Source organism: Corylus avellana, chromosome 4 (genome assembly GCF_965113065.1).
Source record: "Corylus avellana chromosome 4, dhCorAvel1.hap1.2, whole genome shotgun sequence".
Lineage (NCBI taxonomy): Eukaryota > Viridiplantae > Streptophyta > Magnoliopsida > Fagales > Betulaceae > Corylus > Corylus avellana.
This window is the reverse complement of record NC_142493.1, coordinates 23,471,886-23,495,965: the sequence shown is the minus strand read 5'-3', so window position 1 is coordinate 23,495,965 and position 24,080 is coordinate 23,471,886. Positions and strand designations below refer to the sequence as shown.

Genomic DNA, 24,080 nt, shown 5'->3' with positions numbered 1-24,080 from the left:
AGGGTCACAACTAGAAAGACAATTACAAAATTGCCCTTTATTAAAAGATCACAAGTTCAATTGATCGAGGGTCAATTGAACTCTTGGTTCTTTCCCCTATGGCATCAGTTGCAAGGTCGATTGAAAGGCCTAAAATAATTAACTTCCTGAACCGAATTTTTAGACTTCTATTGATGGCTTGTTTTGACCTAATTTGTGTCAGTGGTTGGATTTAGAAAGAGCTTGCAAGCATATATATATGCGGTGGATAAGATTTTCTTGATGTTCTCTGTAATTATTAATTAGTGAAAAATGAAAAGACAGTGATCCAATCCTTGAGGCCAGTGTTTTCGCAATAATAAAAAATAAAAAATATATATATACAAGAAAATGATCTCTTTGATCATTGATTAGATCCCATCAAGTTGTGCAGTCACTATAATGGGAAAAATAATAGTAATCTTTTTTAATTTTGTGACGACTGCAGAACATGTGGCCAAGGATTATGAGATCTCTAAACCACATTTTAAAGTGCAGCAGCTTTTGGAGCATCACTTGTACTTAATGCTAATCGATTTTGGATTGAAGCGAATCTTGCACATGAGAGGGCTGACTTGCAACAGCAACTATGAGCAATATCTGATTTTCCAAGGGTGAAGCAAGTGAAGAGTTGAGTGGATGGCCGGCAGTTGACAGTGATCAGAGAAAGGGATTGCAGCAGCATGTGAGTTTTCGCATGCCCTTTGCCTATTGGTGTCCTTCACTTCTTTTCCCTTTACCATCTTGTAGTTTGCTCCACATACCTCTTCTTTTTGCCACTTTATTCCTCTTTGCCTTGCTTTTCCAACATATATATTACAATATATATATATTATTATGTTCTTGTGTAAGCTAGCTAGCTTGGCAGAACTGATCTACATCTATTATTTACAATTATTTGACATCTTGTCATTATTCACACGCACCCCATACTCCAAAGTCCACATTTGGAGATTGAGTTAAAAAAAATATTAAAAAGTGCTAAGAATTCTCAAATGATCATGTGTCGCAATCTCATGTGATCTATTGTCTTAGTAAATAGATCGAGGCATAAGGCGATAGAATTGTGACACATCATTCAGAAATCGAATCGAACAAAATAGGCAAGCTTATAAGACTAGAGCTGAAGATGATCATGTTGTGGAGGCTTGTTGTACTTGATGTATATTTTAGGGTGTTAAAGTTGAAGACTTCTCCTAGTGCATTGGCCAGCTTGCCTGCATGTCATACGCATGGGTTACAAATGGGGCCTTGTAATACCCATGAAAAATATATATAACACCTTGCATTGTTCTACATACGACCCTCAGGAGGCCGCAAAATTTCATTCATGGTACAATTCAATCTGTGAGCCCCTTTGAAGGATTCTCAAAGGGTCGAAGAAAAACTACTGTGATGATTTCCCATGCCACTACTGGCGGGTGCAATGTGCATGCACCTGAATCATTCATTCTCATGGCTCTCTTTAATTCAGGGTTCCACATCAAAAGGCCAGGATTCCTGCGCATGGATTGATAAGTTCCTTCAAATATAAAGTTATTCAAAGGGCTCATAATTCCATAGGCCCCTTGGTTACCATTTTATCGTCGAAAAACAGTGCTTCCCACAATTTATTAGAGATTTTCTTCCACATGATCTGTCAACTTAATAATCGACACTAATTATCACTGTATGGCTAAATACTACAATTATTGTTCCAGTGGGGGTGCAGCCTGAAGAACACTTACCAAATCTTCAATGTCCAATCACAAAAAGTAAAGCATTAGGCTGTGAAAGCAAATTGCATGCTGGGTAGACAAAACACAAAAGCTACTGATCAAATGAACCAGCTTTCAACTCCTTTTACACTTTGGAGACAACCCTTGATTCTCTTTTGTGTCCAATGCTAAATTAAGTAAATAACGGCGTGCTTTTGTCATCCAGCTAGCAGCTGTGTCCGGCCAATATATATGCATTTGGCATTAATGGCACGGTTTATATATATATACACTCCAATTAACGTACACCTGCCAAAACTTCAAATGTTTTTCAAGCCCCCACAAGATATAATCCAACTTAAATTAATTAATGTCCAGATCGATTCTGCACACATATAAGCACGTACATGTGACGCCAGGCAGAAATAGATACCTTTATATAGGCTGGTACCTCCTAAATTAACAAGGAAAATGAAAGGCAAACCAAATTGAAAAAGGAAAACAAATCCTAATAGGAAAAGACAACCTCAATCCTTATTGAAAAAGGAAAACTAAAACACACATGCATAATTAAAATAACAATTTTTTCAAATTTCTCCTACTTCAGTCTCCCTGGGTTTGAAAAGAATTCGTCCTCGAATTCAAGTCATCTTTGCCGGGTTGGAGATAATCCGTATGATGGTTCTTGCCTTGATCATTCGGATGACTAATCAATCCCTTCCATCCCTTTCTCTTTAAAAGTAAAATAATGTAATATCCCGATATAAATAACACTTCCTTAATTACCACAAGAATGTGAGTATCATCTTGAAAATTCTTTCTAACAAGTTGAGATAATGCAATCTTTACACGCACTTTACTTATTTTCTCTCTTTCACGTGCCATGAAGATCTCCCAAAAGGGATCGACGATCTCTTCTGTTTTAAACATAATATTCTCATCTACTAAGTAAAACTGATCAAAACCACCATCATCAAGAGAATTTGATAAAATATTGTCTACCCCAAGAAAATTCACTAAACCGATTTCTTCAACCTCCAAATTAAACCCTTCAAATTTAAGGCTTTCATCAAACACGTCATAGTTATTATTTTCTTTAATAAAATTTTCAATATTAACCACAAAACTTATCTCCTTCAATAAATCCTATTTGTCAGGATAGATGTTATAGATTGGTGGAGAGACCCAATCTACAGAAAAATCTTCCTTAATAAATTTATCTTCCTCCTTCACATGAGATGGATTTGGTAGATGTGCTTGAAACTTGTTAACAATAGTTAAGGATGTGAGAGTACCATAAATTTTTGGAAACTCAACTCTAAAGCCTAAGTCTTCATGCCACTCATCCCGAATACACTGTTCTCGAACCAGAACAAACTTGTGAAACGGGTTCTCGAAATTGAAGTTTGAATTGCGACCGTCAATATCGCAATACATTTCCAAGTTTTGCGCCGCTAGACGCTGGGTTAACTCAGCAACCTGCCTCTGCAAATCTTCAATTATCACGTCTTGTATACTGCATTCATTGTAAGGGACTTCCTCCTTCGAAACCTGTCCACGTTGACCATGACCACTAGTCATGAAAAACTAATGAAAAAATTCTTCCCAAGAAGACATTAAGCTCTGTTACGAACTGACGCAGGGCAAAACTATTGTTCTAATAGCATATAAAAGTAGCAGAAACTAAGATTTGAAGATAGAAAAGGAAATTCAGGAAGAGAGAAAATAATAAATAGGGAAAAAAAATTCATAAGTGCCCCAAATAAGCAAACAGAGAAATAATTCAGAAAAACTTAAATTTAATTGATAGTATAAACTGAAGTTGAAAATAAACAAAGACTAGATACCTTTATATAAGCTTAGTACCTCCTAAATTAACAAGGAAAATGAAAGGTAAACCAAATTGGAAAAGGAAAACAAATCATAATAGGAAAGGGAAAATAAATTCTAATAGGAAAAGAAAACCCTAATCCTTATTGAAGAAGAAAAACTAAAACACACATGCATAATTAAAATAATAATTTTCTCAAATTTCTCTAGCATCAACATGTGATGTCAAGGACAACTCTAGCTCCTATATATGTATCTCTCAAATATTGTTTCCTAAAGTTCAATATGATGTCAACGAATCATACCATGGCTTGGTTTTATTAGTTTGCAAAAGTTAAATGACTAGAATCGTCTAGAATCATTGAATTAACATTAAGCAAGTAATATAATTGACTTTAAGCCCAAGTAGGTTGGACATAAAATGCTTTATCATCATTCATGCTCAACTCAAATGAATTATAAAAATCTTACTATTTTTGTTTTATTTCTATTTTAAACTGTTATGCGGCTACTATACAACTGAGATAACGTGACAGTGAAAATTAGCTTTTAAACAACAAGTTAAGGGCTTGTAAAAAAGAGAAATTATAGACTGAGTTTTACTACCACACCATTCTAATTATATGACAATCTACTAAATAACTTTTTTTTTTTTTTTTTTTTTTTTTTTTTTTTCAGGTCATCCTAGATAGCTGCAAACTCTGAACTTTGCTTTTGCCTCATGAATATTCACGACAGACAATAAAGTTTAGGTTTCCTTCAACTAGCAAATGCAGGTAACACAATCGCGAAGATTCTCCATCCTAGAAAGATTGCAGTAGTGTAATCAGAGTGTTGAAATGTAGGAGGAGGTTATATTTGGGGGAGGTTGCTAACTCGGGCTGTCTTTTAGGACTCTGCACGAAACCATATTGCTTTTAAAATAACTTTATCACTATCATGTACAAATTTCAACAATGTTTCAACAAAAAGGTTCAAGAAAGCTGCTCCAAATTCTCTTTTCCATTCTATTTTATCTCATATATTCAATCATGTCATGAGCATGTCTTCAATAATGTTGCTGTTCTCTGACTTTTTTTTTTTTTTTTTTAAAAAAAAATTATTAATAGTTACAACTATCATCAACCATGACATACGATCAAGTCGATGAACTTCTGTCATCCATATGTCATCATCTTAGAAAACTCATGAATTATGCAGCCACTTCACATTTAGTTGGGGTACCATTTTCTTGGTACACATGATTATGTATAGTTTTTGGATTAATGCATGAACTGTCAGCAATGTAAAGAGTTTATATATATATATATATATATATATATATATATATATATATATATATATATATCATGTTGTGATTTCACTTTCCTTGAAATAGAGGATCTAATATGGCACATGCAGTTGAGGATAAAAACAATACCACTTATTATTACTTTTATTAGTATTATTATTAGTACTACAATTATTGTTGTTGAAGTTATTATTGTTCCATTGTTTATCATCATTATTGTTAATTATCACTATTATTATACATGTTAATTATCTTCAGAATCACTCATGATCCTTGCTGTTATTGTATTTAGTGTCTCTTAATATGCTTAATCATAATTGGCCAGAAAGGTGCACAAGAATAACATTGGTTTAAGTTGACACCACATGATTCTCCCCTAAGCCCTAAATAGGATTATCTCCTAATTAATTTCAATAAAAACATTCATGCTTATAATATAATTCTCTCCACACATTGCAGGCTTGCAGCTACTTTTTCAAGAGTAAAGGATACGGCTTAATTAATTAGCTTCATGATCATGGACTTGGTTTTCCTGATCGATACAAAACTTCTAAAAGATTCAAAGAACATAAGTTAATACCAAGTTAGCCCACAACTAGAAAGAAAGAAAAAAAAAACACCTTAAAGTCCAATATTAGACATCATACATGACGTTTAATTTCTTGTCGTTGAGTTGAGTCGACTGTTGAGGTGATAGAAGCTCTATTATATTGTAAGAGAATATTGCATGGTCAACATATATATGGCATCTTTGATTATTTTTCTTATTTATTTAAGCGTTGTGTGAGTGTTTTTTTTTTTTTTTTGTAAGTAGTGTTTTGTGTTTTTGGTTGTTCATTAATATCTTTGTTTTGAAAAAAAAAAAAAAAGAAAAAAAAGGGAAAAAGAAAAAGTGTTATCAATGAAAAGCACTTCGTGCCATCTCTATTCAATGAAAGTGGGAAAAAAGTATTTAAGATCTGCTATCTAGGGGAAGTTGTATCCACATATAATTAATTAATTACTTAATTAAATAAGAAAAGGCACTTTGGATTTGGAAGAAGTGGCTCTAGAGGAAGGGAATATGGCTATCACCATCGTCGTCTCTCGTTATGATTATATATAGACGGAAAGAAGGCAAAGAAAGAAGGAAATTACCCACCCTCCTTCGAATTCAAGTGGATATATATACACACACTTCCATCTTGCCCTGCTTGAAATCTTTTTGGCGATCATCCGCAACCACATGAAACACATAAAGGTCACATTTTTCAAACTTCCGTAGAACCTGACTGCCCGAAAAAAGATTCCCATTAACGATCATCTATATATATATAGTTTTCTCGACATAAACGTGTAAAGTGTCTTTTTTTTTTGGTTTTTTCTTTTTTTTTTCTTCTCTCACACATTTTTTATTTTAGGGGATCAGTGAGCATAGGGGTTGACTGGATCGAATTCAATCTTAATTTGAGTGAGCTGATCAGTTTAGGATCCCCAAATCTTTTCCCTAGTAACTATATACTTCAATCTTTTTCACTATAAAAGTTGCACCTAATATGAGATAATTAATTAAATAATTAAAAAAAATGTAACAATCCCACTTAAAACATGTTTGGCTTATGTATTAAATGGTGTCTGTTTGGTGCATCTTAAACCTGATGAATAGTCATGGGTTAGCGGATGTTATTGCCTTTGTTTGACCTGATTGGTTGATGACTATAACTTTAGTTTCGGCTATAATTTGCTTCAGAGTTTTTTGCTCTGTTTGTAAGAGCTCTTACTTGCGACTTTTTAATAATAAATGAGTATGAAATATTTTCCATTAAAAAAAAAAAATTGGAATTTCCTTTAAAAAGTCATATATATATACTTTGCTAGAAACTACAAAAATTATTGGTATAAATAAATCATGCACCACATTTCAAAAAAGATCGTCAAACTTTGATATATATATATATATATATTAATCTATTTCTGCAAAGAAACTTTGACAAACAGTCAAATAAGTGGTTTGCATGGGTCCTTCTCACCATTAAGATTGCAAGGCGATCGAAATCACACCAAATCTTTATCAAGATAGAAACACTGAATATGAAAATACAGTGTATAAGACCGATATCATATATATATATAGATCACTTCTACATTTTTTTTTTTTAAAAAAAAACAAAACATAAAGGGCAATCCAAGAAAAGCGTGAAAGAGAGCGATGGAACAACAGTGATTTGGACCACATGTCAACTTATTGGTCAAACGGCCACATGACAGTTAAAAAGTCATCACCTCTCCAAATCCAATGATCTCTGCTACTCTAATCCATCCACAATATATACCCTCAGTTTTATTTTATTTATTTATTTTATATTTAAGTCATTGAACAATAACAATCATATGATACTGTACGTGGACAAAGAGAGTAGAACGAAAGCTGCCTAAAGCAATTTGGGCATATATATATATATATGCACCCAATTGCTGAATCCTAATCCCAATAAAACACTTCTGTGGAGAGAATAGAACAAAAGAAAAATTGTAGGAGAATAGAGATAACCTATTGTGCTGTCTATGAATAAGACAAAAGGGGTCATATATATTTAATTATTTATGGTGATTGGACACATCTAATAGTCCAATTAAATAGCATCTTAATTAATTCCTTCCAACGGTTAGAAAACAGTCATATTTTCGCTAATGTTTGCATTTGAAACGGCTAGCTTCCTTCTGCATCACCCAATTTATTATTAAGGTGAAGATGATTCCTTATAAATTAATTGATTTCTTTGTATCTAAAAATGTAGGGCAAACTTTTCTCTCTACTCTTCAAAATTTAGGATTGACATGAAAGATGTAAATCTTTAATCACATAGATATGAAACATATTTCATAATTATTTGAAACACCCATTTTATTATATTTTAACAGCAATATAATCTAATTTTTTTTTTTCTTGTTTTGCAAGAGATGGGAGATCGATTAGGCTAGCTATTTCCACTATATATCTCAATCATTCCATGAAATGTCAACCTAGCTACATGGGTAGGTATTGTTTGGTACAAACTCTACATATATAATTTTGTGAAAAATCATCCCACTTTTTATTAGAAGTTGGGAGCCATATAATATGACCCTTAATTAATTAGATCCTGATTTTAATTTAAACACTAACTAACCACCAAAAAGTATGGCCTAGCCTATTAGGATATTTTCCCTACCCTACCTAGCTAGGCCGGCATATATACCGGCCAGCCTTCATTGGCTCGGATCATCCATTCCTCCATCCAATAGAAATCCACCACGTCAAATATGGTATTGGTCAAGGTGGGTGGGTACTAAGGATTAGGATCCCCTCCAATTGTGAGTAATTGGAGAATCTCATTTTTTGAGATCTTAGCCATCTAAAGCATCTAAGGGTCTAAAACATCTAGGAGTACAAAACTCAAAAATAAACCAAACACACCTGATTATAAATAATAAAAACATTTATTTATTTGTTTTTTTTTTTTTTTAAAATAATTGGAGGAGAAGCTACCCCATAGGGTAGCTCGCCGCCGCCGGCGGCCATCCCATGGGTGGCTGGGGGTGGCATGAGGCCACCCCTAGGCCATGGGAGTGGCTGTGCGGCCACCCCATGGCCAAGGGGTGGCCTTGCGCCACCCCAAAAAGGCCATGGGGTGGCCATGCGGCCATCCCCAGCAGATCTGGGGGTGGCGTGCGGCCACCCCATGGCCAAGGGGTGGCCTCGCGCCACCCCTAGAAGCCCAGGGGGGGGGGGGCCGTGCAACCACCCCTAGCAGATCTGGGGGTGGCGCGCGGCCACCCCATGGCCAAGGGGTGGCCTCATGCCACCCCTAGAAGCCCATGGGGTGGCCGTGCAGCCATCCCCAGCAGATTTGGGGGTTGCCATGGCCTTCTGGGTTGGCGCGAGGCCACCCCTTGGCCATGGGAGTGGCCACGCGCCCATCCCTAAGCCATGGGGTGGGCGCGCGCCACCCCTAGATGGGCGGCTCTAGGCGGAGCCGTCCCTTGTTTTTTTTTTTCATTTTTTTTTAAATTTAAATTTGGTATAAAATCCTGTATGGTTGTGTTTGTGTTTGAATTTTGAGATTGAAATATTTTAAATCCTTAGATTCATCTAAGGGCTGAGATTCGAGAAAATGAGATTCTCATTTCCCACCCTTATAATATGACCCTTAATTAATTAGATCCTGATTTTAATTTAAACACTAATTAACCACCAAAAAGTATGGCCTAGCCTATTAGGATATTTTCCCTAAACTACCTAGCTAGGCCGGCACATATACCGGCCAACCTTCATTGGCTCGGATCATCCATTCCTCCATCCAATAGAAATCCACCACGTCAAATATGGTATTGGTCAAGGTGGGTGGGTACTAATGGGTATTACTCGGCTACTAGTAATTGCCTACAACATGCAAAACGATACGCGCTGGCGCTGGTCGGAGGTCAATGTGTTGTCGAATTATTCCACGTGTTAATTAGTCCCACGTGTGGGTCCACCAAAGCACTTCAAAGATAACCCCATCCCCCCCGGTCCCTCATCACCGCCTTAAATACCCCGACCTTCATACCAGTGTCTGCCATTCCCCAACCTTCTCTCTCTCTCTCTCTCTCTGCATTTGCAGACTTTCTTCAAATGGGTAACATGGAGTATGAATGCCCGCACCGCGTAGCCATTCCTCCATCAAAACCGCTGGCAAAGTCCTTAGAGACGTCTCTGAAAGAGACTTTCTTTCCCGACGACCCTTTCCGGCAGTTCAAGAACCAGCCTCTGTCGAGGAAGTTTGTGCTAGCCCTGCAATACTTCGTGCCAATCCTCGAATGGGCGCCTCGCTACACTTTTGACTTCTTCAAATCCGACGTTATTGCCGGAATCACTATTGCCAGTCTGGCAGTCCCTCAAGGGATCAGTTACGCAAATCTTGCCAACTTGCCCCCCATTATCGGATTATGTAAGTGCATGCATGCATATATATATATATATATATATATATATATATATGTCTCAACTCAACCTTAAATAAATATATATAATGGTTAATTATTAATTATTATGAATGTTTTTTTTTTTTTTTTTGGTGGTGAAAAATGTAGATTCCAGCTTTGTGCCACCGTTGGTGTATGCCATGCTGGGGAGCTCAAAAGATTTGGCAGTGGGCACTGTGGCTGTTGCGTCGCTTCTCATATCTTCTATGCTTGGGAAGGAAGTTAACCCTAATCAGAACCCTACACTTTATCTTCAGTTGGCTCTCACGTCCACCTTCTTCGCCGGAGTCTTTCAAGCTTCTCTCGGTTTGTTAAGGTCGGTCTGCACGCTGCTTAATTTTAGGGCATATATATCTAAAAATGTTTAGATAATATTGTTGATATTTATTTTAAATTGCAGACTTGGATTTGTCGTGGACTTTCTTTCACATGCGACGATAGTGGGTTTCATGGGTGGAGCAGCCACCGTTGTCTGTCTTCAGCAGCTTAAGGGGATCCTTGGGCTTGTTCATTTCACTCACGAGACTGATCTTGTGTCGGTCATGCGCTCTATATTTACCCAAATGCACCAGGTAATATATAATTAATTAACTTTTTGTTTTTCGTTTTTTCCGTATGGATCATTTTTTAATACTATTTTTCTTACCTTTTTCTTTGTTGAAAGTTTGATGAATGTAATGATGGTTATTGCAGTGGAGATGGGAAAGTGGAGTATTAGGGTGTTGTTTCCTTTTCTTCCTCCTCATCACAAGATACTTTGTAAGTAATTAATAATATCTAGCTAGTAGTTGTCGCATGCATTTACATTCTTTTTTGAATTTAGTCCTCCATCTGATTTTGGTACGGTCAAAAATGTTTGAAATAATTAAACATATTAGTAGCAAAACTTTCACGTCATTTACCCACCGCCAGTTGCTGTCAAAAATAATATTACAACATCTATAACACCACAACCGCACCAACAACAATAATCACATTACTGGTGAAAAGGGTTTTTCTTTGATACAAAGGCTATTATATAGTGACATAGTAGTCTCAATTAACTTTTAAATTGCTTTTATTTAACAAAAGTTGATTTAAGAATATTTAGTTAGATTTGCCACATCAAAACTAGCTAGATAATTACAAGATAAATTCAAATGGTAAAACTAATCGTGGGAAAAAAGGAAAAATGGTAAAAGACCAATGACGTACGTTGTTAACAAAGACAAGGCAACCATTAGTCTCCAAGTGTCCTTCATAGTGAGAGTAAAGGGGCATTTGAAAAGTGTGTTGCAGCTCAAGCAGGCACATCTTGGGTTGCTAGGAGAAATACTTGATTTAGAGAATACCATTAAAGGTCCCATTGCTCTCTTTAAATGTATGTAACAATGAGCCAATCAAACTTAATTACCGCACTGAAGTTTAGGAATTATTTCACTTCTAAGTAAAGGCACTTAATTGTATCTTGCTTTTAGGAAGCATAAATTGTAAGAAACCTCCGAAATCCTATTCAATAGACTCATATATATATATATATATATATATATATATATATATATATATATATATATATATATATATATGAGTCTATAGGGAGACTGGGAGAGAAAGGTTCAGGGAGTGCACTAATAGGTCACTTATATACATGTTTGGAGATTACTTCAATTCAACTCAAAAGTTTAAGCTAGTAATTTTTGTTCTACTTATGTTTATCAACTATTCACTTATTTTTTTCTCAATGAGGGACTCAACACTTATAAGTGCATTTACAAATCTCCCCCTTATGTGTGACATCTTTACAAATCTAAGAATGCAACACGTACAAGAGTTGCAACCCACCAAAAGCAAGTTTACTCCAAGAGTCATCCACACCAAGACCCTCATTTAATTAGCACTCTTATACTAATTTGTTAGGGAAAAAATCACTTTGGGAGTCCACGAATAGTACAATATTAATCTACATATTAAGTACTACTTGCGACATATTTGTATTCAACTTAATAATCCAAAAGAAAAATATTACACACTACATATTTTAATTTCTTTTAATTATAACGTTATCTCTCTGTCTCTCTTTCTCCTGAGATCAAATTAATTCATGTTTGCTTCTTCTTTCTTGTTTGTTTAGTTACTAATTTTGTGTGATTATCGCGGTGATGACTACCAGGGCAAGAAAAAGACGGCCTTCTTTTGGATAAATGCGATGGCGCCACTGACTTCTGTTATTTTGGGAAGCCTCCTCATTTTTCTAACCCACGCTGAAAAACATGGCGTTCAAGTGGTGAGCTTTCTCCGTCTCTCTCTCTTCTTTCTCACTACTTTGATGATCAGCCATGGTACACCCCACCCACTAGCTAGCTAGCGTGTGCCATCCAGCAAGTAAAACCCCCACTATGACCAAATATAATTTTCTATATGTTAATGTGGTTGTAACTTGTACGTACCATATGTAAAGTAGCTCGATCGATCGGACTACGACATACAAATCTCCTTGGCATATAATATCATATATACATATTATTAAAGGTGTACATGTTGAGAAGAATTATTGATCACAGGGTGTAGCATAAACAATAATCAGTACTTCTTCTTGTTTGTTCCTCCAGATTGGGCACCTGAAGAAAGGCTTAAATCCACTTTCCGTATCTGAGTTGGCTTTTGGGTCACCGTTTCTGATGGCAGCCATTAAAACGGGGATCATAACTGGTGTCATAGGCCTCGCTGTAAGTCCTCCTGCCTACCTCATTAATTCCTTGCATGCACATCCACTTTCTGTAAAATAATCATACTTTAATTGACTTTTATTGTTAATTAATTAATTAATTAATTAATATTAACATGACCAAAAACTTAATCTTGCCGTGTGACTATTGGTATATATATCCATCATGTGGGATTAATAAGGCAATTGATCTTTACTTTTTGACAATAAAGTGAAAGTGTTAGTGCATTTCCAACTAATTAAAGAGAGATAAGAGTATTGGACGGTCTTCTAAAACGCCTTGGTGGGTGTGAAACAGGAAGGAGTAGCAGTGGGGAGAAGTTTCGCCATTTTTAAAAACTATCACATTGATGGCAACAAAGAGATGATCGCTTTTGGGATGATGAATATTGCTGGCTCTTGCACTTCATGCTACTTGACAGCAGGTATACGTCTTTCCAACTCCATAATAATTCCTAGGGCTATACTAGGGCATGGGACAGGTCAAACCCTATCTTATCTGTTGGAATTAATTGCTCATATTATAAGTTTGCGGGGGTAATGATTAGGTTGTGGGGGTGCGGGGCAACGCTCCGTGGTACGGTACGGGGATTTTGAAAATTTCTAAAATACGTCCATACCATTAGGGTTTAGGATTTTTCTATATATATGTGTTATAATGTGTAGCCCTAAATCATAAATAGTAAAATACAGTCACATTGTCTGTGGACGTAGGCACATTGCTGAACCACGTAAATCTCTGTCTCGACTCTCTCGTAATTTCTCTTTTTTCAATTCTATATTATTCATCATTGTTGTACATGATAACAACGTTATCTAACCCAAATCTAACCTTGGGTTCGTTCGCATTGGGCTAGTTTCTATAAACTCGATACGAAATTAGTAGGTTAGGATTAAGAAATTTAACCGGTTGAATTAAATGATTTGGGTTAAAGTTGTTATGTATAGTCTTATATTCATGCATTGACATGACTTAAACTCAACACTTGACATTAACTTAAGGTTAACAATTTCTTACACGATCTGCGAATCCAACATAAAATTAACAGTTTAGGGTTGATAGATTTGACTCGTTAATTAATAATTAATACATGTGATGACTGCAGGACCATTTTCGCGAACTGCGGTGAATTTCAATGCGGGGTGCAAGTCAGCAGTGTCGAACATAGTGATGGCAACGGCGGTGATGATCACATTGTTATTCCTCACACCGTTGTTCCACTACACACCCCTTGTGGTGCTCTCCGCCATAATCATCGCTGCCATGCTCGGCCTTATTGACTATGAAGCTGCCATCCACCTCTGGAAGGTCGACAAGTTTGATTGCATGGTTTGCATGGCTGCTTACGTTGGTGTCGTCTTCGGCAGTGTTGAGATTGGCTTAATCATCGCGGTAAATAATTGATTAAATTAATTAATTATTATTATTTTTTTTTGGGTTGTTTATAGGGTTTAATTTTTATGTGCAAATGCAGGTTACATTATCTTTGCTAAGGGTTCTACTATTTGTGGCAAGGCCACGGACATTTCTCTTAGGCAATATTCCCAACTCCATGGTTTACCGAAGCATTGATCAATACCCAATTGCTAACAATGTTCCTGGGGTTCTCATTCTCCAAATTGACGCCCCCATCTACTTTGCCAATGCAAATTACTTGAGGGAAAGGTACGTAAATTAATTACATCCATATATATAATATAAACGCACAGTTTAAATGTTTAAGTGTTGGCATGAAAAAAAAATATTAACCTTGATTAATTGATCAACGTGTTAATCTCAGAGTCTCAAGATGGATCTACGAGGAGGAAGACAAATTAAAATCTACAGGAGAAGCCAGCTTACATTATGTTATAATAGATATGAGTGGTAAGCATTAATCAATCACACTTAAACTAATTAATAATTAAAGGCAAACTAAAATATATCGATCTCATTAATTGATCATGTCACAGCTGTTGGAAGCATTGATACCAGTGGGATCAGCATGCTTGAAGAGGTTAAGAAGAATGCCGATCGAAAGGGTCTCAAGGTATATAGTCGACACTTTAATTTCAATTCGATCCTCCCATAAAGTTTATTTTATTTATTTCATAAAAATTACCTTAATTTATATAGTTGATCATTAATTGATGTACATGTATATATATATATATAGCTCGTGCTGGCCAACCCAAGAAGTGAGGTGATAAAGAAGCTAGACAACTCCAAATTCATCGAAAAGATTGGTCAAGAATGGATTTATCTGACGGTAGGAGAGGCTGTGGCAGCATGCAACTTCATGCTACACACACATAAGCAGAATCCGGCTGCTATTGAATTACAGCCACAGGATAACAATATTGTCTAAGCTGCTATAATCATATCAACCGAGCAATTAATCAAAATGTTGATAGTTAATTAATTAGTAGATTATCCGCCAATGAAGAAGCAAAATTTACCTAATTTGGCTGAGCTAGGCAGAGTGGGATTAATTAAGAGAGGGTAAGTATATTTTTGGGGTGCTTAATTATAAATTTTGATGTATTATTAATGTACATGAAACTGAAATATGAATATTGTAATCCTCATAGAATTGCTGTGGCAATTAGCAATTATATAGTGGTTTGATGGTGATGGGGGAGGGGATGGAGCCTTCTCTATGTAATGTCTCCATCCATCTATAATGAAGTTTTACTAGCTACTTTTTCACACGTGTGGGGCTCACGAGCAGAGGCATCAAACAACAGTAATGCATTAGAATTTCGGCTTTTAATAGAAAGAAAAGAACTGAAAAAAATAAAAAAATAAAAGCCAATTTGAAAAGGAAGTGTTCCTGGAATTAACTTGCTACTTAAATCTTCTCTCCATGGTTGACCTGTTAACAGGCATGCACATTTTTCTTTTTTATTGGATAGAGATATATAAACTATAAAGGGCCTATATGAATATAAATCTACAAAACTATTTTACAAGTACCTACAGGTTTAGCAAAATGGAAATAGGAAAGCGAAACTTCACACAACTTCTACTTAATGTTCGAAAACTCTTAATTTAGGATATAGAATTTTTAATTTTTTGCAATGTTTCTCTTCCATTAGGATTTTTCATTAAATATTCTTGTCAAAATTTTCAAAATATCAATGTTTTTTCATTGTTAAAAAATTGCAAAGATTCAGGCGTTGGTCAAGATTTAATTGAATTTGCAAAAATACCTACACCTGAATTTGTGCCATTTTTTTTTTTTTTTGGTTATAAATAAGATTAGGGTATTTTGAAAATTTTGACAAGATTTAATGGAATATTATAACGGATGGAGGATATTGTAAAAAATTGAAAATTCAATACCCAAAATTTAGAGTTCTTGAACATTAAATAGGTCATTTTAAAACACGTCAAAGTTCAGAAGAAATTTTGTGAAGCTTCCCCAATAGGAAAACTTAGAGAACAAACCACGACTACAAAGGCAACCATCACCCGGCCAATAGGAAAACTTAGAGAACAAACCAAGACTACAAAGGCAACCTTCACCCACCGGAGTTCAAGTAGCACAACCATGAAGCATGAGATATTCATATAGCATACACGCAAAGGAACAGAAATTTACTACAAATTAGTTCATAGTTAATTTATACAAACACATTTAATAACGTGACATGTGTCCTAAAATTATTAACAAAACATGTGAGAAGCACATGTTTTAAAAAAAAACATGTATTTCTCACATGTTAAGGGACACATATTATTTTATTAGGTGTGTTTGTATAAATTAGTTACAAATCAATTTGTAGCAAATTTATGTCCCCGCAACCTTGCAAATTGTCGAGATGGTTTGCTTTTGTTTCTGTTTTTCTTTGAAGTATTTGCTTTTGTCCGTATATGTTGACTATTTATCATGGTTTGCCTTTGAAACTCATAGGCCTTGTATCATTTAACACAACCTCAAAACCATCCTTGTAAGTGTTCTCTCAGGCATTTTGATTTTGATAAGGGATAAATGCATTTTAGGTTATGTGGTTTGGAGTTTCAACAAATGGTTTTTTGAATTTAAAAAAATGATTCACTCTCTAGTATAACCAAAAAAATTAGAAAAATTAACAATCTATTAATGTCCTAATTAAATGGGGGTGGTCAAACCACTCCTGTAACTTTATGGGTGATTCGGCCACCTCTTTTGAGCATATCTGAAGATGGCCGAACAACCCTCATGCCTATTGAGGGAATGGATCGTTTTTGTCCAGTGCAATTTTTTATGTACTATAAGCACTTTTTCAACTCCTTAATGTAATCCCGAACATATTCTTAGTGATTCCAAATTCAATTTTATCAACTAAAGCTCAAACACCTGGTTTATAATATCGAGTTGTGAAGGAATAAATGAAAGAATGAAGACCAAAAGCTTGCAAGCACTGTTAGTAATATGGTATCAGCATCAGAAATGACCCACTTAGTTCAAGAGCCAAAGCCCTCCTTGTCACCAAAGTATAGGAAAAGCATTCATATAACAAAAAGTATCTGCAAAACCAAAGCACTCAAAAAATCTTGCAGAATTTTCAGAGAGGGTTTAAAACTGGAATACACACATGGTATGACAAAGAAAAGCGAGCGCTGGCAAGCATTTACCACCTCAAAGTTGTGTATTTCTTTTAAACTCATAGCCCTCCAACTTTGGCAGATGACCCAAATTTCTATAATGGAAACTCCAGCCAAGATAACAAAGACTACTAAGAATTGGAAAGCGTTTCCTTGAACAGGCGTGGAAGCACTTCATGGGCACTGATGTCGAGAACCTCTGGATCCCTGCAAATTGAAAAAGGAACTGAAATTAAGCATTCATATGTTTCAACAAGAGAAAAATGTCCAAAAAGGAGTGTGTCAATGTTACTTAATTAGACATTGAATAATTTGACCACAAAGTTCTATATGAAATATCATTGAATGATTATGAAAACAAAAGAAGAACAGGACAAGCACAGTGCCCTGTTTCCTTGTAAGCAGCAGCTGATATCCTGAGACTCAAAAAGAAGCCGATCTCCATCACTATGAAGAATCATTAAACTTGAAATCAGAAAGTAGCAATCTTTTGGGAGCACGACCACCATTATAAAAACTCTTTTTCACTTTCTTAATTTTCCGTTCCTAAAAGCAAAAGGAGTCATTAGTCCATTGAAGTTGAGGGGATGATAGGGATCAGTGAAAAGAGCTCCACAAGTGGGTTAAAAAACTATCAAATTTCACCAAGGTAGAGGTAAGAGCATTCCATGTGAAGGACCAGCAGGTCCGGACTGTTCAATCAAATCATTAACACCAAACAGTAATACACGTTCCTCAAATTGATAACTGGTAGTATAATTTTAATGATATATGTCGATTACTTTAAAAAAAAAAAAAAAAAAAAAAAAAAAAAACTGAAGAAATAGTGCTTGTCTAGAACAAGTGTTGGCCATGACACATTCAAGGGAACTACCATTGAAATATTTTCCAATCGCTTAAACTGAATTTAGCAAACTAAAGTACGTTGCTTTAACCTATATCCAATTATCAACAACACTTTTAATGGATTACATTGAATGCTCGAGAAACAGAGAGAGAGAAACCTGCACAATGTTTGTCCCATTTCATTGGAGCTAGGAATAAACCATAGCTTTCGCAGCGATGGTGACTCAAATTGAACAAAGAAACCATCATGTTGCCCATGTTTCCACTTTCTTGATCCTTGACCTTTCCAGACATGTAAAGAAGTGTTTTGATACCGGTTGTCAACTGCACTTTCAACTTCTAGCTTGAATATGCCTTCTCTTTTTTTTGTTTTCCTTTGTTTCCCCTAGGCAACTGAGTAAGGTATTAGTCTTTATTAAATTCAGATAATGGTAAATAAAAAAGAGCTAGCTCACGACAGCAACTTTGTAATTTGGGCTTTCCGGCAAGTTCAAAACTACCTGCCTGATCTTTCAACAGTCATTTTACTTAGAACTGTCGGCCATATTATATATAGTGTAAACTGAAATGCATCATGTGAAATAGTCTTTTTGGTTTCAATTTAGTTGAGTGTACGCATTAGACCCCACGAACATTTAAGGGGATCACAAAAACCAAATAAATGAGGAGAAAATCATACTCAACAAGCAAAATTATACATGCAAAACAAGCATTCACATACGTCTACTACCTTATCAATATTCACATTTGGGGCGTATTTATCAGTCGTCTGGGTCTTTTCCCTATCAAGAAGGAAGTGGACTCTTGGATCCACTTTCGAACTTTCATGCCATGATTTTACAGCTGTCTCCATTGTCTCAACAAGAAAAGAAAAAATGTCTTTCCAGCATTCTTCAGATCCGTACTTTTCAGACTGCAAAGAGAAAGACCAATTTAATCCTCCTTATTTGGGAATACCGAACACAAATCCTACCCTAGGTGGTCCTCTGACAATCTCCACATAAGTAGCTGATAATAAAACCCCACGTGAGTAGTAAATTCTTACCTGCGTCATACAGCTTAGAGAATAAATATAACTGCTTTAAAAGAGGGAATTGAAGGAAAGATGGTAAAGCAGAACATGAAGATCAAAGCAAACAAAAAAAATTAGAATATATCACCATTTTTATATTAGTAATAAAAATTTTATTGTAGAGAAAGAGAGCAAGTCATGTACTGTATCACATGACTAATTGCGGAATGACAGAAAACAAGTGAAAATACATGAAGATGTGGAATATATATTTGCAAACTACACTCACCATTTCTGATTTCAATGTATCCAAGTTCTTTCCCACATCAACCTTCAATCTCTTGTTCTCCACTTCTTGAGCTCTCTTTTTGTCTCTCGCCAACTGGGAAACCCTCTTGATCTTTCTTGATACTTCAGAACTTTGTGGATTGTATTGCAAAGCTGTTTGGAAGGCAGCTAATGCCTGCAATATGTGAATAGGAAACATCAGCAGCAAAATACCAAAATCATGTGCTCTTCCCTAGAAGCGTCATTGTAATAAAGAAAAAAATAACTTTAAGACATACATCATCGTATTGTTCCATGGCCTCTAATATGCATCCTTTCCCGAAATATCCCTAGAGATGCATCAAAATATTACTGTTTCATGAAGAAATTAGGACATCAAGTACAACTGATCATAAATATACATTTACATGTACCTTTTCCCACTGAGATTTCAGTGAAATTGTTATTTCAGCATCAGCAAGAGCTTTGTTAAGCTTAACCAACTGTTGAAATGCAGCAGCACGGTTGCTGGCCAACAATGGAACATTGTAAAAGTGAAGATTGCTCACGAATAAATACACATTCACATGCATGCACACAGGTACATGTGTTCTAAATGAAACTACCGTTAAAGCAATATTAGTGCAATAACAAATGATCCGGACTTTCAAGTCCTTTTGCACTTTGGAGACAACCCTTGATTCTCTTTCTTGTCCAATGTTGCTAAAGTAAATAACGGCGTGCTTTTGACCATTTGTTTCTTCTAGCTAGCATGCCAATATATATGCATTGTGCATTAATTGCACGGTTTATATATATATACTCCAATTAACACCTGCCAAAACTTCAAATGCTTTTCAAGCCCCCACAATACATAATCCAAGTTAATTTAATGTCCAGTCTGTCCAGATTAATTGTGCACACATATAAGCACGTATACGTCTAATGTCAAGAACAACTCTAGCTCCTATGTATCTCTCAAATATTGTTTCCTAAAGTTCAACACGACGTCAACGAATCATGCCATGGCTTGGTTTTATTAGTTTGCAAGAGTTAAATGACTAGAAGTCTAGCTAGAATCATTGAATTAACATTAACCAAGTAATATAATGGACTTTAAGCCCAACTAGGTTGGACTTAAAATGCTTTATGATCATTCATGCTCAACACAAAGGAATTATTAAAATCTTACTATTTTTGTTTTATTTATTTTTTAAACTGTTATGCGGCTGCTATACTAACATGGTAGCAAAAATCAGCATTTGAACAACAAGCTAAGGGCTTGTAAAAAATAAATAAAATTATGGGTTAATTTTCACTACCACGTCATCTTAATTGTATGACAATCTACTAAATAACATTTTTTTATTTCTGATTTTCACGATCACGTCATCTTAGTTAACCGCAAACTCTGAACTTTGCTTCCTCCTCAGGAATATTCAGAACAAACAATCAAGTTTAGGTTTCCTTCAACTAGCAAATGCAGATAGTAGTAGTGTAATAAGAGTGTTGAAATGTAGGAGGAGGTTATATTTGGGGGAGGTTGCTAACTTGGGCTGTCTTTTAGGACTCTGCAGGAAACCATATTGCTTTCAAATAACTTTATCATTGTTGATTGATAAGTGACAAAATATTCATATTTTAGCCATTAGCTTATATTTGTTAATTCCTTAGTTTTGTTAGTTTATGCTATTTTATTTCATTTTCGTATTTTCTTTGTTTTATAGGTTTTTGGAAGAAAAGAAAGCATTCTTGGAAGTATCGGGCTTAAAGGACAAAATTGAAAAAAAACTAGAAGATTTGAAACAAGAAAAAACATTCTGGTAGTGCGATTGAGCGCACTTCCAGAGAGGTCTAGCTGTGAAGAGCAAGGCTTGTGCTCGTACGCACAAGAGAAGACTCGATCGCACCTGTGATCGAGCGCAGAAGATACACGATCGATCACAGCAGTGCGATCGAGTGCACACGGGTTGTGATCGAGCACACTCGTGCGCTGGAGAATTCCAGAAGCTGAGGTTAGACTTATATTGCTTTCCATATTAGGGTTTTTCTAGTCCTAGTTGCACTAGGACTAAACCCTACGATTTTACTTGAATTTCTAGATTTTCTAGAGTATTCCTAAGTCTATAAATAGACCTCTAAGCCTCTTAGAAATGACATCATTAGACACAATTTTGGAGAGAGAAATTTGGAGGCTACTTCTAGGAGCGGTTTTCAGTTCTTTCTTTTCCCTTTATTTTAATTATGTGTAACTAAACTCTTCAGTAGAACTAGATTGAAGCCCTAATTATGTTTATTTAATATTTCAATATTGACGCCTTTGTGATAATCATATTATGATGCTTAACTTGATTAATTCCTATTTTATTGAATTCCTCATATGTGTTTGCTTGATCAACATATACATGTGGTATGAATTTGTTGATTAAATCAATTTGGATGATCGAGTCCTGAGTTTAATAAGAATAACAAAAGAATTCCACACCGGGTTCTTAGGTTAATCAACATGGAAAACCGAGAGTATATACCGATCCCCTAGGTTTCGTGTGTTTATCGATTTCCATAGATTTATGCTTTCTTAAAGAACAACTTAGTATACACCCATGCTAAATCCTTTAAGAAAGAAAGAAAAGTTAGAGTATACATACATGCTTAACTCGTTGCTTAGGAAAATCTATAGCTTAAGAAGTATACACTCATGCCCTTAAGTTGGCAAACATTAGGTATTCATAATATGATTAGAGCATTGGCATATTGTTATATTATTTGAGCATGATTAGTGGTGGATATCAAAGCCCTACCTTTTATTTATCTTTATTTCTTTTCAACATATCAATATCAATTTTGTGACAACTTTGATATTTTAATTAATTCTAAATAAAATCACAATATCCATGGGATCGATCTCGTACTTGCTGTACTATACTATTGATTTGATCTTGTGCACTTGCGAATACTAAATATTATCTATTAATTTAGGTAGTATATGGCACAACATTGATGCACTTTTTTGGTCTAACAATCTTTGATTGGTGTGATTTTTGCATTCTTCTAGGCGTCTCTGATCATCAATCTTCACACTCCTACAAAATAATAAGAGCGTCAAAGGGGTTTCCGGGGAAAGCCCCGTAGACCCTCCAATGCTTAAGTTAGCAGTCGTATATGGGTCTAAATGTAGCCGTAGCTAGGAATGTATTGAGAAATAAATTATCGATCTCCCGTACCGATGCTTTGAGCTCCCTTTTATAGAGTTTTATTTGTGTAACTGCTTCATCGATCTTCTCCCTTCAGATGATTGATGGATCATTTGAAATAGTGGAGAGATAATGTTAGGTAGTTGAAATAATATAAGATCTTATGAGATAATTGAGGGTTGTTGAGAGATAGTGGGACCCATAGTGGATTTTATCCCCAACAGTTACCCCCCGATTCCCATGGTTGACTTATCTAGCTAGTCAGGCATTGAGAATCTTATATGTACTTGCGACTGAAGCCCTGGATCTCCTGAAGCTGGCCCTTTCGAAGCTAAAGATTTGTGAAAAATCTTTATACGTTGACTATTTGTAAATAGTTCTTGAACTCTTAATGAAAAGAATCTTTACCAAACTATTAGTTATTTAATTTCCTTGCCATGAAAGATTGTTTTTAAAATCTATTTTTCACTTGCAACTTTAGAAAATAGCATAAGTTTAATATTTGTGGAAAACAATAGTCAGTTTTGATTACCTGTACCAAGAACCTAACTTCGTCGGGCAAGTATAGATACTCAGGGATCTCTAGACCTCCTGAGGCTTGCCCTTTAACAATCTTAAAAATAACATACAAGTTACTTGTGATTGAATGGCAGAGTGCTTTTTAGCCAACTGCTTAACCTCATAGAATTCCTAAGAACCTCCTGCAGGAGTTTTCGTTCTAAGTTCTATAATTTGGTCTGACCATTGAAAATTCCTACATGAAGGATTCTATATTCGAGATGGCTTTAACCCTTGAACATTCCCTCGTGGAGGATTTTATGTTCGTAATGGATTAAGTTTGGAAAGCACTTTGACGTTGTGTCCCGAACGTTTCCTTAGTAAAATGCCTTAGTTAAGACTCATCGAGTTATTCTCAGGAGATCGCCTCGGGTGCCTTTCACTAAGGGTTTAGTCTTAGACTTATCCTTTGTGGAGGATTTCTAATTCTAAGTTAAGCTGAGTCTAGAGAAAGTGTCCTCGGGATAGTGTGCTCCAATTCCTCGGCATCCGACTACCTTGTACGGTCCTTTTGAATTTGGAACTAGTTTTCCCTAGGCTAGGTCCTTGGTAGCGATGGTGACTTCAATGCTTGACCTTTTGTTTGAAGTACCAAGCTGCTCTCTCCTGGTATGCTACCATGACTACTTAGGGCTGGTCCTGCTTGTTTTGCAACAAGTCAAGGTGTAGCTTGGGGCCTTCATCATTGCACTTGGGCCGAAATGTCTTTACTCGAAAGCTTCTCGATCCAACCCTGGTTGGGATGACTGCTTCCCTCGTGTTCACCAAGTTGTTTCTTCAAAATTTTGAAGATGATCTTCAAATTGGATACCCCCCATTCCTGGATACATGACTCTCGAGATCATTTTATTCAGATTCCTAGGAAATCTCGGGATCATGTGAACTTTCGAGGAGGTCCAACAATGATGAGCAAGGGCAGGGTGATCATGGATTCAATGGGGCGCGGTGAAGCTCAACAAAGCTTGGACTTGGTGCGGCGGAGTGATGCTCGGCCATGGTGAGGCGAAGCGAGGCTCGACCATGCTGAGGCGGAGAGATGCTGATACAGCATGACTTAGTGGGCTGCAGCAAAGAACATCAATAAAGTAGCGAATAACTAATTCTAGATCT

The 24,080-nt window shown here is 35.9% G+C and overlaps 2 protein-coding genes across 2 annotated transcripts; one reads left to right on the top strand and one right to left on the bottom strand.

Moving 5' to 3' along the window:
• The first annotated feature begins 9,433 nt into the window (after positions 1–9,433).
• On the top strand, positions 9,434–15,196 carry LOC132177714 (sulfate transporter 3.1). The gene is made up of 12 exons (XM_059590150.2): positions 9,434–9,785; positions 9,928–10,135; positions 10,220–10,391; positions 10,513–10,578; positions 11,969–12,082; positions 12,408–12,524; positions 12,822–12,948; positions 13,630–13,916; positions 13,999–14,189; positions 14,305–14,390; positions 14,477–14,553; positions 14,680–15,196. Exons 1-12 carry the CDS (start codon positions 9,470–9,472, stop codon positions 14,869–14,871), a joined length of 1,953 nt encoding a protein of 650 aa, XP_059446133.2. The 5' UTR covers positions 9,434–9,469; the 3' UTR covers positions 14,872–15,196.
• A 1,714-nt stretch (positions 15,197–16,910) lies between these two features.
• On the bottom strand, positions 16,911–19,811 carry LOC132179560 (uncharacterized). The gene is made up of 7 exons (XM_088515655.1): positions 19,653–19,811; positions 19,518–19,568; positions 19,241–19,414; positions 18,638–18,852; positions 18,440–18,443; positions 18,098–18,324; positions 16,911–17,300 (listed from the first exon to the last, which is right to left on the bottom strand). The coding sequence occupies exons 1-7, from the start codon at positions 19,809–19,811 to the stop codon at positions 17,225–17,227; spliced, it is 906 nt and encodes a 301-aa protein (XP_088371781.1). The 3' UTR covers positions 16,911–17,224.
• Positions 19,812–24,080: the final 4,269 nt, after the last annotated feature.